At 43.9% G+C, this 14320-nt stretch overlaps 1 protein-coding gene across 1 annotated transcript in view; it reads right to left on the bottom strand.

Moving 5' to 3' along the window:
* LOC128657412 (zinc finger protein OZF-like) overlaps window positions 1-14320 on the bottom strand; it is a 174088-nt gene that overhangs the window by 125177 nt on the left and 34591 nt on the right. Inside the window, exon 3 of the mRNA XM_053711752.1 lies at window positions 5180-5293. Coding sequence (XP_053567727.1) covers window positions 5180-5288 — 109 coding nt within the window. The 5' untranslated portion in view covers window positions 5289-5293. The remainder of the gene's footprint in view (window positions 1-5179; window positions 5294-14320) is intronic.

Below are 14320 nucleotides of genomic sequence, written 5' to 3'. Positions count from 1 at the left end.
TCAGCACACACAGCTTGTCTATGTGACTCACACCCAGTACTACTACAGCTGTAGTGCTATAATTATACCTGTGTATTAGCATACACAGCTTGTCTATGTGAGCTCAGATTTAGTACTACTGTAGTGCTATAATTATACTGTGTATCAGCACATACAGCTTGTTTATGCGACTCACACCCAGTACTACTGCAGCTGTAGTGCTATAATTATACTGTGTATCAGCACACACAGCTTGTCTATGTGACTCACACCCAGTACTACTGCAGCTGTAGTGCTATAATTATACCTGTGTATCAGCACACACAGCTTGTCTATGTGACTCAGACCCAGTACTACTGCAGTTGTAGTGCTATAATTATACCTATGTATCAGCACACACAGCTTGTCTATGTGAGCTCAGATTTAGTACTACTGTAGTGCTATAATTATACTGTGTATCAGCACATACAGCTTGTTTATGCGACTCACACCCAGTACTACTGCAGCTGTAGTGCTATAATTATACTGTGTATCAGCACACACAGCTTGTCTGTGTGACACAGACCCAGTACTACTGCAGCTGTAGTGCTATAATTATACTGTGTATCAGCACACACAGCTTGTCTATGTGACTCACACCCAGTACTACTGCAGCTGTAGTGCTATAATTATACTGTGTATCAGCACACACAGCTTGTCTATGTGACTCACACCCAGTACTACTGCAGCTGTAGTGCTATAATTATACTGTGTATCAGCACACACAGCTTGTCTATGTGACACAGACCCAGTACTACTGCAGCTGTAGTGCTATAATTATACCTGTGTATCAGCACACACAGCTTGTCTGTGTGACACAGACCCAGTACTACTGCAGCTGTAGTGCTATAATTATACCTGTGTATCAGCACACACAGCTTGTCTATGTGACACAGACCCAGTACTACTGCAGCTGTAGTGCTATAATTATACCTGTGTATCAGCACACACAGCTTGTCTATGTGAGATCAGACCCAGTAGTACTGCAGCTGTAGTGCTATAATTATACCTGTGTATCAGCACACACAGCTTGTCTATGTGACATCAGACCCAGTACTACTGCAGCTGTAGTGCTATAATTATACCTGTATATCAGCACACACAGCTTGTCTATGTGACACAGACCCAGTACTACTGCAGCTGTAGTGCTATAATTATACCTGTGTATCAGCACACACAGCTTGTCTATGTGACTCACACCCAGTACTACTACAGCTGTAGTGCTATAATTATACCTGTTTATCAGCACACACAGCTTGTCTATGTGACTCACACCCAGTACTACTGCAGCTGTAGTGCTATAATTATACCTGTGTATTAGCACACACAGCTTGTCTATGTGACTCACACCCAGTACTACTGCAGCTGTAGTGCTATAATTATACCTGTGTATCAGCACACACAGCTTGTCTATGTGACTCACACCCAGTACTACTACAGCTGTAGTGCTATAATTATACCTGTGTATCAGCACACACAGCTTGTCTATGTGACTCACACCCAGTACTACTGCAGCTGTAGTGCTATAATTATACCTGTGTATTAGCACACACAGCTTGTCTATGTGACTCACACCCAGTACTACTGCAGCTGTAGTGCTATAATTATACTGTGTATCAGCACACACAGCTAGTCTATGTGACTCAGACCCAGTACTACTGCAGCTGTAGTGCTATAATTATACTGTGTATCAGCACACACAGCTTGTCTATGTGACTCAGACCCAGCACTACTGCAGCTGTAGTGCTATAATTATATCGGTGTATCAGCACACACAGCTTGTCTATGTGACTCAGACCCAGTACTACTGCAGCTGTAGTGCTATAATTATACCTGTGTATCAGCACACACAGCTTGTCTATGTGACTCAGACCCAGTACTACTGCAGCTGTAGTGCTATAATTATACCTGTGTATCAGCACACACAGCTTGTCTATGTGACTCACACACATTACTACTGCAGCTGTAGTGCTATAATTATATCTGTGTATCAGCACACACAGCGTGTCTATGTGACTCAGACCCAGTACTACTGCAGCTGTAGTGCTATAATTATACCTGTGTATCAGCACACACAGCTTGTCTATGTGACTCACACCCAGTACTACTGCAGCTGTAGTGCTATAATTATATTTGTGTATCAGCACACACAGCGTGTCTATGTGACTCAGACCCAGTACTACTGCAGCTGTAGTGCTATAATTATACTGTGTATCTGCACACACAGCTTGTCTATGTGACTCAGACCCAGCACTACTGCAGCTGTAGTGCTATAATTATATCTGTGTATCAGCACACACAGCTTGTCTATGTGACTCAGACCCAGTACTACTGCAGCTGTAGTGCTATAATTATACTGTGTATCAGCACACACAGCTTGTCTATGTGACTCAGACCCAGTACTACTGCAGCTGTAGTGCTATAATTATACCTGTGTATCAGCACACACAGCTTGTCTATGTGACTCAGACCCAGTACTACTGCAGCTGTAGTGCTATAATTATACCTGTGTATCAGCACACACAGCTTGTCTATGTGACTCACACCCAGTACTACTGCAGCTGTAGTGCTATAATTATACCTGTGTATCAGCACACACAGCTTGTCTATGTGACTCAGACCCAGAACTACTGCAGCTGTAGTGCTATAATTATACCTGTGTATCAGCACAAACAGCTTGTCTATGTGACTCACACCCAGTACTACTGCAGCTGTAGTGCTATAATTATACCTGTGTATTAGCACACACAGCTTGTCTATGTGACTCACACCCAGTACTACTGCAGCTGTAGTGCTATAATTATACTGTGTATCAGCACACACAGCTAGTCTATGTGACTCAGACCCAGTACTACTGCAGCTGTAGTGCTATAATTATACTGTGTATCAGCACACACAGCTTGTCTATGTGACTCAGACCCAGCACTACTGCAGCTGTAGTGCTATAATTATATCGGTGTATCAGCACACACAGCTTGTCTATGTGACTCAGACCCAGTACTACTGCAGCTGTAGTGCTATAATTATACCTGTGTATCAGCACACACAGCTTGTCTATGTGACTCAGACCCAGTACTACTGCAGCTGTAGTGCTATAATTATACCTGTGTATCAGCACACACAGCTTGTCTATGTGACTCACACACAGTACTACTGCAGCTGTAGTGCTATAATTATATCTGTGTATCAGCACACACAGCGTGTCTATGTGACTCAGACCCAGTACTACTGCAGCTGTAGTGCTATAATTATACCTGTGTATCAGCACACACAGCTTGTCTATGTGACTCACACCCAGTACTACTGCAGCTGTAGTGCTATAATTATATTTGTGTATCAGCACACACAGCGTGTCTATGTGACTCAGACCCAGTACTACTGCAGCTATAGTGCTATAATTATACTGTGTATCTGCACACACAGCTTGTCTATGTGACTCAGACCCAGCACTACTGCAGCTGTAGTGCTATAATTATATCTGTGTATCAGCACACACAGCTTGTCTATGTGACTCAGACCCAGTACTACTGCAGCTGTAGTGCTATAATTATACTGTGTATCAGCACACACAGCTTGTCTATGTGACTCAGACCCAGTACTACTGCAGCTGTAGTGCTATAATTATACCTGTGTATCAGCACACACAGCTTGTCTATGTGACTCAGACCCAGTACTACTGCAGCTGTAGTGCTATAATTATACCTGTGTATCAGCACACACAGCTTGTCTATGTGACTCACACCCAGTACTACTGCAGCTGTAGTGCTATAATTATACCTGTGTATCAGCACACACAGCTTGTCTATGTGACTCACACCCAGTACTACTGCAGCTGTAGTGCTATAATTATACCTGTGTATTAGCACACACAGCTTGTCTATGTGAGCTCTCAGACCCAGTACTACTGCAGCTGTAGTGCTATAATTATATCTGTGTATCAGCACATACAGCTTGTCTATGTGACACAGACCCAATACTACTGCAGCTGTAGTGCTATAATTATATCTGTGTATCAGCACATACAGCTTGTCTATGTGACACAGACCCAGTACTACTGCAGCTGTAGTGCTATAATTATACCTGTGTATCAGCACACACAGCGTGTCTATGTGACTCACACCCAGTACTACTGCAGCTGTAGTGTTATAATTATACCCGTGTATCAGCACACACAGCTTGTCTATGTGACTCACACACAGTACTACTGCAGCTGTAGTGCTATAATTATACCTGTGTATCAGCACACACAGCTTGTCTATGTGACTCACACACAGTACTACTGCAGCTGTAGTGCTATAATTATACCTGTGTATCAGCACACACAGCTTGTCTATGTGACTCAGACCCAGTACTACTGCAGCTGTAGTGCTATAATTATACCTGTGTATCAGCACACACAGCTTGTCTATGTGACTCAGACCCAGTACTACTGCAGCTGTAGTGCTATAATTATACCTGTGTATTAGCATACTTAACTTGTCTATGTGAGCTCAGATTCAGTACTACAAACACAGCACACACCTCAGTCTGTATTCTGCTGAAATCCAGGCCAGGTTTGTCTTTGCACAGGGGCCCAACGTAAGACCCAATTACCTCAGCTTATCAAGCCCAGTTGAAGAAAAACGCACCTGACCTTCTCAGATGCAGTTTAGGATCAACTCACATAACTATGCCAGACTCAGCCTTACAACCATGAGCACCAATAAAATATAAAATAGAACGGCCTATCACAAGGGTCGGCAAACTATCCACTAAGGGGTCAGAATGCAAGGTCAGTGGCAGATTTTAACCCCTTGAGTGCCAGGGTTTGAGGCATTATTTTCTATATTGTTTATGTGCCATCTTATAAACAAGATTTTGTGCAACAAATAAAATGAAGAACATTAAGATATAGAATTACTAGTAAAACTTTTTCACATTCAAGATGGCAACACAATAATGAGCTACTAGTGAGGTATACGCCCTTGTGCTTTTATAAAGTAGTTAGACCCCATCCCAGAGTGTGTGAGGTTTAATTTTCTAAATTGTATAATAATATAAACCTAAGCTGCACACTAACACGTGTCTGCTGTGTAACCATCTGAGCAAATATAACTGTTATTTACAAAGAAAAAATGTCACCATCACAGAATCTTCAGCTTACTTAATATGCGCTAATCACCTGTAGCTGTATTTATTGGAACTTCCACCTCCTCAGCCTTCACCGGATCACACACATACGATTCTCCTCCGTGCTCAACCACTGAGCCATCTGAAGGCGTCACATCCATATCGCCTGTACAGTGAGAACACACGTTTAGACATGCGAACTTGCTTGTAACCTTTGTACTTTAAACACAAGAAATGTGCACAGTAATCTGTAACCTTCGTACAACACGCATAAAATGTGCACACTTGCCTTTGCATATGTACCTCACACTCACACCGTACATATACATTAACCTGCATAACCCATGCCTAAGACAACACATATGTGCACACTAACCTGTAACCCACATGCCACAGACAGAACACATAGAAACATATGCATGTAACATACGTACCCACTCGACTGAAACCAGCTTCAATAGAACACATACGCACACTGACCTGTAACCCAAGAATCAAAAACAGAACATATGAGCACACTCACCGCTAATCAGAGGATCTCATAGATAACATACACTTCAGTGCAAAAGTTTTAGGCAGGTTTAAAAAAATGCTTTCAAAGAAAGTAATGTTAAAGGGACAGTCTAGTCCAAAATAAACTTTCATGATTCAGATAGGGCATGTCATTTTAAACAATTTTCCAATTTACTTTTATCACCAATTTTGCTTTGTTCTCTTGGTATTCTTAGTTGAAAGCTTAACCTAGGAGGTTCTTATGCTAATCTCTTAGACCTTGAAGGCCACCTCTTTTCAAAATGCATTTGAACAGTTTTTCACCACTAGAGGGTGTTAGTTCATGTGTTTCGTATAGATAACACTGTGCTCATGCACGTGAAGCTACCTGGGAGCCACCATTGATTGGCTAAACTGCAAGTCTGTCAAAAGAACTGAAATAAGGGGGCAGTTTGCAGAAGCTTAGATACAAGGTAATCATAGAGGTAAAAAGTATATTACTATAACTGTGTTGGTTATGCAAAACTGGGGAATGGGTAATAAAGGGATTATCTATCTTTTAATACAATACACCAACATTGTTATTGTTTTAAAAGATAGATAATGCCTTTACTACCCATTCCCCTGCTTTTCACAATCAACATTAATATATTAATATACTTTATAACCTTTAAACCTCTAAATTTCTTCCTGTTTCTAAGTCACTAAAGACAGCCTCTTATCACATGTTTTTGTATTTGCTTTTCACAACAGGGGAGTACTAGTTCATGTGAGCCATATAGATAACATTGTGCTAACGCCCATGGGTTGTGGCAGACACTGCACTAATTGGATAAAATGCAAGTCAATAGATAATAAATAAAACGTGTGATCAGAGGGCTGTCAGAAAAGGCTTAGATACAAGGTAATCACAGAGGTAAAAAGTGTATTAATATAACCTTGTTGGTTAGGCAAAACTAGGGAATGGGTAGTAAAGGCATTGTCTACTGAAACAATACTTTTTTTTTGGAGTAGACTGTCCCTTTAAAGGACCAGTCAACACATTAGATTTGCATAATCAACAAATGCAAGATAACAAGACAATGCAACAGCACTTAGTCTGAACTTCAAATGAGTAGTAGATTTTTTTTATAACAAATTTCAAAGTTATGTATATTTCCACTCCCCTTGTACCATGTGATAGCAATCAGCCAATCACAAATGCATATACGTATAGTCTGAATTCTTGCACATGCTCAGTAGGATCTGGTGACTCAAAAATTGTAAATATAAAAGACTGTGCACATTTTTTTTAATGGAAGTAAATTGGAAAGTTGTTTAAAATTACATGCTGTATCTGAATCATGAAAATTTAATTTAACCTGAGTGTCCCTTTAAGTTAAAGGGATACTAAATCCATTTTTTTCTTTCACGATTCATATAGAGCATGCAATTTTAAGCAACTTTCTAATTTACTCTTACTATCAATTTTCTTTGTTCTCCTGCTATATTTATTTAAAAAGCAGTAATTTAAAGTATAGCAGCCAGCCCATTTTAGGTTCAACACTCTGGATAGCGCTTGCTTATTAGTGAATACAATTAGCAAGCCAATAAGCAAGCATAACCCAGGTTCTCAACTAAAAATGGTCTGGCTCCTAAGCTTTATTTTCCTGCTTTTTAAATGAAGATAGCAATAGAACGAAGAAAAATTGATAATAGGAGTAAATTAGAAAGTTGCTTAAAATTGCATGCTCTGTCTGAGTCATTAAAGAAAAAATGTAGGCTTAGTGTCCCTTTAAGAAGCAGTGGTCACCTCTGCGATATGATCGGGATGATTGACACCCCATGCTAGCGGCTGATTGGCTGTGAATGTGCAGGGGGCGGAATTGCAAAAGCATTACCCCTTTGCCTTTAAAAACAGCATAAATTCTTTTATATACAACTAGTCCTAAAGCCCGTTCACACGGGCCATTTTTTGCAGTACAGTGGTTCCACCCCTGGCGTTCTCTCCCTCCCACTCTCTTTTGCTTTCTCTCTCTCCCCCCTCTCTTTTGCGCTCTCTCCCCCTATCTTTCTCTCTCGCTCCCCTCTCTCTCTCTCTCTCGCTCCCCTCTCTCTCTCTCTCTCGCTCCCCTCTCTCTCTCCCCCCTCTCTCTCCTCTCTCTCTCCCCTCTCTCTCCCCCTTTCTCTCTCTCTCTCCCCTCTGTTTATCTCACCCCTCTCTCTCTCTCCCCTCTATCTCTCTCTCTCCCCCCCTCTCTCTCTCTCTTTCGCCTCTCTCTTTCTCTCTCCCCTCTCTCTGTCTCTCTCCTCTCTCTCTCTCCCCTCTATCTCTCTCTCTCCCCCCTCTCTCTCTCTCCCCCCCTCTCTCTCTTGCCTCTCTCTTTCTCTCTCCCCTCTCTCTGTCTCTCTCCTCTCTCTCTCTCCCCTCTATCTCTCTCTCTCTCCCCCCCCTCTCTTTCTCTCCCCCCTCTCTCTCTCTCTCCCCTCTCTCTCTCTCTCCCCTCTCTCCCTGTCTCTCTCCTCTCTCTCTCTCCCCTCTATCTCTCTCTCTCTCCCCCCTCTCTCCCCCCTCTCTCTCTCCCTCCTCTCTCTCTTTCTCCCCCTCTCTCTCTCTCTCCTCTCTCTCTTTCTCCCCCTCTCTCTCTTTCTCCCCCTCTCTCTCTTTCTCCCCCTCTCTCTCCTCTCTCCCCCCCCCCCTCTGTCTCTCCTCTCTCTTGCCCCTCTATCTCTCCCCCCCCTCTCTCTCTCCCCCCTCTCTCTCTCTATCTCTCTCCCCTCTCTCTCTCCCCTCCCCTCCCCCCCCTCTCTCTCTCCGCTCTCTCTCTCCCCCCCCTCTCTCTCCCCTCTCTCTCCTCCTCTCTCTCCCCCCTCTGTCTCTCTCACTCTCTCTCCCCTCTGTCTCTCTCACTCCCCTCTCTCTCTATCTCCCCCTCTCTCTTTTTCTGTCCACATCTCCCCTCTTTCTCTCTCCCTCTCTCTCTCTCTCCCCCCCCCCTCTCTCTCTCCCTCTCCCCCCCCCCCCCTCTCTCTCTCTCCCCCCTCTCTCTCTCTCCCCCTCTCTCTCTCATTCTCTCTCTCCTCTCTCTCTCTCCCCCTCTCTCTCTCCCCACATCTCCCCCCTCTCTCCACATCTCCCCCCTCTCTCCACCTCTCTCTCTCCCCACATCTCCCCCCTCTCTCCACATCTCCCCCCTCTCTCCACATCTCCCCCCTCACTCCACATCTCCCCCCTCTCCCCACATCTCTCCACATCTCCCCACATCTCTCCACATCTCTCCCCTCTCTCCACATCTCCCCCTCTCTCCACATCTCTCCCCTCTCTCCACATCTCCCCCTCTCTCCACATCTCCCCACATCTCTCCCCTCTCTCCACACCTCCCCCCTCTCTCCACATCTCCCCCCTCTCCCCACATCTCTCCACATCTCCCCACATCTCTCCACATCTTCCCCCTCACTCCACATCTCCCCCCCTCTCCCCACATCTCTCCACCCTCTCTTGAGCTGTTTGAGCTCTCTCCACGGCCCTTCACAGGCCTTCACGCTAGGCTCCGCCCCCTTCACGGGCCTTCGCGTTAGGCTCCGCCCCTTCACGCTCGGCCACGCCCACTTCTGCTCGCCGCAGTCGGCAGAACAGGTAGGGACTTAGGCCAGGTGTGTTTGTCCTCGTGCTGTCTCTACTGCGCATGACAGCTTCGGACAAACACACTTGGCCTTTTATAGTATAGGATTATGGTCAGGTTTTTTTTAGGCATACAATTTGCAAGCATAGAGGATTCACATGTTGGGAACCAGTCCACATCTGATCGAATATTGTAACATAGTAGATAAGGTTGAAAGAAGAAAGAAGTCCATCAAGTTCAACCTAAACAGATCCTATTGGATTTACAATAAAAGCTCCAATTAATCAAAAATGTATTCCATTAAAAAGGTGACCCATTTAAATGTGGGGCGCATTTGTGCCGCCCCCTACTCTCAAGCAACCAACTGCATGAGAGTAGAGTTTGTTAATCACCCTGGCCAAATTAATCCGGCGTGATTTTGATCTGCCAACTCCAGTTTGGCAGAAAGGGTTTAAAGAGACAATATACACCAAATTTCATATCACTGCATGTAATAAACACTACTATCAAGAACAATATGCACACATACTGATCTAAAAATCCAAAATTGCATTTCTACAAATGGAGTTGGGTATTTGGTCAGAGTTATTGGTCAATGCTGAGAAGTACAGGGAGATACTTATCCGTCATACAATACCATAAGGGAGACATCTGAATGGCCCTAAATGTGTTCTGCAGTATGACAATGACGCCAAACATACAGCCAAAGCCATTAAGAGCTATATTCAGCATAAAAAAGGACAATAAGTCCTGGAAGTGATAGTATCTTAACATCATTGAGTCGGTCTGTGATTACATGAAGAGATAGAAGCTGCCTAAATCCATAGAAGAACTTACCTGCCGAGTTTTTAAAAAAAAACTGTATGCCAGTGTACCTAGAAGAATTTATGCTCTTTTGAAGCAAAGGGTGGTGACACCAAATATTGATTTGATTTAGAGGTTTCTTCAGTTCACTCACTTTGCATGTTGTTAATTACGAAAAAATAAACTATTAATGGGGGCGGAGCTGATCACTGGAGCGGCAGGACGTGCTTTGCAAGAGCTCCTGGACTGGATCGAGATTTTGGGATTTTTTCATACATTTTTGCATTATTACAGTGATCCATTCAGAATCCCTAGAGGAAGCTTTGTCCCAGGAGATTACGATCTGATACTACACATTTTTACAGAGAATAGGAAGACAGCTTACCGATGCATAGTCAAAATAATTTACAGTACTATACTGTTTGGGACAGACTAGACACTCTCCTAACGTTTGAAATAGCCTACGAGTACTGGAGTCCACATTCATGCTTGGAGACCTTCTCTTTTCATGACAAACGAAAGCTACACCCTGGTGTTAATCAGAAATCGAAAATTTTACAAATACAGGTTATTTCTAGCCATTACTCAACCTAGATGAGCCCCAAAGATCCTGAGTGGGTTAAGGTACCCATATATTACAAGTCTCCGACCGTTTACATCAGACACTGCTCCTTAGCACTCGTTTTATGTTATCCTTTTCATATCTGCAATATTGAACAACTGTATTCTCTGTATTACTGTTGAAGTTTCAACTTTTGTGAATGGTTTTTGTTACCCGTTACCCAATATACATTGAGCAGTGTAGTAGCCATAGGGCGGGTTTACCATGAGGGGAAAACTTGTTCTGTTGAAAGTAGTTAGTGGTGAGTACACCAACATAGCCTTTGCAGAAAAAATCACTAACCGCCTTTTCCGAAATTGTTCACCCTTTTATATTTAATAATATCCCTATTGTAAACCAGAGTGTACTACTATGATATTCTCTTGCTATAGCTGCACAGGTCTGACCCTCTATATTAGGTACAGTGACCCTATAATGTAACTGCTACATCGTTCATTACACTGTCCTGGTTAACACGCTTACTTTGGTGTATAACTCAAATATGCATTAAAACACCTTTGTATTCTATTATACCATTTTAAGATGATGTTTTCATTTGAGGTCATAGATACATGTATGAGAGTTAGAATTTTTATTTAGTTGGTGATATCTCATATTGTGCACCTATGGCCCTAGGCATAATTACACTTTGGAGGAACTGGGTTCCTTCAGCTGAGATACGTAAACTTCTAACTCTCATGGATAGAACCTGAATATCTATTATGCACTTTTAAATTAACTTTTACTCAGGGTAATGGGAGGTTTGCATCTAGATGATAGTGAACATTTCTAGTATGATAGTCATGTAGTATGAGTCAGCAAAAAACAACAATCTAGGTCTTTTGAAACAAGGTATAGGGCCCATGTGGCAGACCTATATTTTAGTTAATACCCATGCCATGATACCTTTGCCCTTCAAGTTTTATATTTGGGACACGCCATAGGCTAATTCCTATTAGAACAAATATGTATGTCTCCAGCCACTTTATTTAATGTTTTCACTCAGTTGTAACTTCTCACCTCAATCCCAGTGTCACTGACCTGACTAGTACTATTCTCTGAAACTTAAGTACAACCAAATAACCACAATAGAAGTTACGTTGGCTAACTATGAGTACACGCGCCTCAATGTGATCCTTAATTGACCCGACAATAACATAAATTATGCTTACCTGATAATTTCCTTTTCTTCTGATGGAAAGTGTCCACAGCTGCATTCATTACTTTTGGGAAATAAGAACCTTCCCACCAGGTAAAGACACCCCAGCCAAAGGCTTAAATACTCTTGCCACTCCCTTCATCCCCCAGTCATTCTGCAGAGGAACAGTAGAAGAAAAATCAGGGTGAAAAGGTGCCAGAAGAATATAAGGACGCCCCACAGAAAATTACGGGTGGGGAGCTGTGAACTCCATCAGAAGAAAAGGAAATTATCAGGTAAACATAATTTATGTTTCTCTTTTTAAATGGAAAGAGTCCACAGCTGCATTCATTACTTTTGGAAAACAATACCCAAGTTATAGAGGACACTGAATGCCAAGACGGGAGGGTATAATAGGCGGGCCATACTGAGGGCACCAGGCCTGAACCTCTACCCAATAAAAAAAATCCCGATTCGTCTGAAGCCGAGAAAGTTCTTTTTTAATGGAAAAGCCCCAATGACACCGACTCGCAGCTAGTCCAGAATGAAAAAATAGAGACAGCCCCCACCACTCACAAATGAAGGGGGTACCAGCCGAAACCCCCAAGCGGACAAGGCAAAGGAGAACTGAGGAAACCGAAAGGTCCCTTAATACAAAAAAGAACACCTCCAAAAGTGGGCCCAGTTCACAGAGACCCAAATGGACCCAAACAGGGAAGGAGGCTATGCCTATACCAGGCAAAACCAGGGATAATACCGGGCACGGAGACAGAAAAGACGTCTCCCCAACATCCTGCAAGCATGGAACGTAGCTAAAGAGGCAAAGTCCTCCCATCTCCTGCCCATAGAATACAAAAGTATTCGACCGTGGAAATGTGTAATAGACCCAGAAGAAACCCCAAGTTTGAGAACACGGAGTCCATAACAGGACAACACAGAGGGAGCTTGCAAGGAAGAAGAAGCAGTCATCAAGAAACAGACCCGCACAAAACAGCCCTTCAACAGAGGGCACACGCTCCAGACAACCTAAGCCGCCGGACCTACTCACAGGTCCCTAAAAAGGGGAACACAAAGCCTCCATCGAGGCCCCCAGAGAAGGCGAGTATACCCTCAGAACCCGAAGGAAGAGTAAACCCTCTCCTGTCAAAAGGAGCAAGGAGAAAGGAAAAACCATCTACTACCAGACTGAGCTATCAGGATAGACCCAACAAGCTCACACCTCCAGAGGAGACTGCAACCCTTAGACCGCTCGTACATCCTGACCTGCAGACCCCCACCCAGCTGCACCAACCCAGCCACAGGGATCCATACAGGGGAACAAAGAATACAAGTACAACCCGACTCTGGAAACAGACAAGGCCATAGACCCAAGGATCCATCAAAACAAGGCCCCACAGTCTGACTTGGAGCCAATTCCACCCTCCACTTCCCGACCAGGAGAAGCCCCAAGAAAGGACTCCACCTTCATAGGAAGGAGAATATACCCTAAAGAAAAGGGGAAAATGCCGGAAGGGCAACAACTGTTCTCAAGGCCCGAAGCCACCGGCTAATTGGGAAGAAAATCCCCAACGCAAATGTCCTAGAAAAGGACCCCCCTACAAGTAGCCCGCCATATAGGAATCTAACCTCAGTCTCAAAGGTTCATCAGATGGCTAGATCTATGCCCTAGCATCCAATGCCAGCAGCTGGGTATAAACCCACAACCATTGAGGTGCAAGCCACACAGCTAACCCCTAGATGACATGGATTACTCTGTTGTAAAGAGTAATAAATACTCTGAAAACCAGCCCAACCTTGACCCGGTCAGGTAGATGGAGCAAAGACATAGCCCAAGTTCCCACTACCGTGGAATACCCCAACCAGCCCTGAGATCCAAAACAACCCAAAAATTGGGACAGGAAAAGGAGCAAAGCCCCAGAAAGCGGAAGTCTCAGGTAGAAAAACAGGTCCGTGCACCCAATAGTTCAGGTGACCATACCCTGGAACTAAACACCCCAACTGGCCAAAAAGCCAGACAAGGGAACAAATGCATATCCAGAGAAATCGGATAGCGAGGAGAACTTGAAAGCCCCGACAAAAAGGAAGGAACCACCCCCAGCCAAAGTCCAATGCTCCAAGGAGCAAGGCTAGAAGTTGAATGAAAGGACTTCTCAAAGCCTCAGGACAACTGAAGGGATACCTCGAGGTCCACACAACCCTACTAGCAGGGCTAGTCTCCCCATCACCTCCACACAGGCAGAGGACACAGGGAAGAAAAAGGCGCTAAGCATTCCCAGCTCCGGGGAACCCCGGGCTGAACAAGACCCCACAGGGATCAACCATCATCCGGAACGTAGATCCCTAAAAGGAGATCTAACTCCCCTGGAGACAATGGAAGAAGACCCAAAGGTCTCATAACTCAGTCAGACCATACACATCCAAGAGTAAAAACTGTATCTAGATACACTAGAAACAGCTTACACGCACACCTTGAAGGTGCCAAGAACTGCAACAGGTTTCAAATTTGCAAAACCTTCCGCATGCTGGACAGCTATCCATACAAGCTGTTGGATCAAG

Source organism: Bombina bombina, chromosome 4 (genome assembly GCF_027579735.1).
Source record: "Bombina bombina isolate aBomBom1 chromosome 4, aBomBom1.pri, whole genome shotgun sequence".
Taxonomy (NCBI): domain Eukaryota; kingdom Metazoa; phylum Chordata; class Amphibia; order Anura; family Bombinatoridae; genus Bombina; species Bombina bombina.
This window is presented reverse-complemented; position numbering and strand designations above follow the sequence as displayed.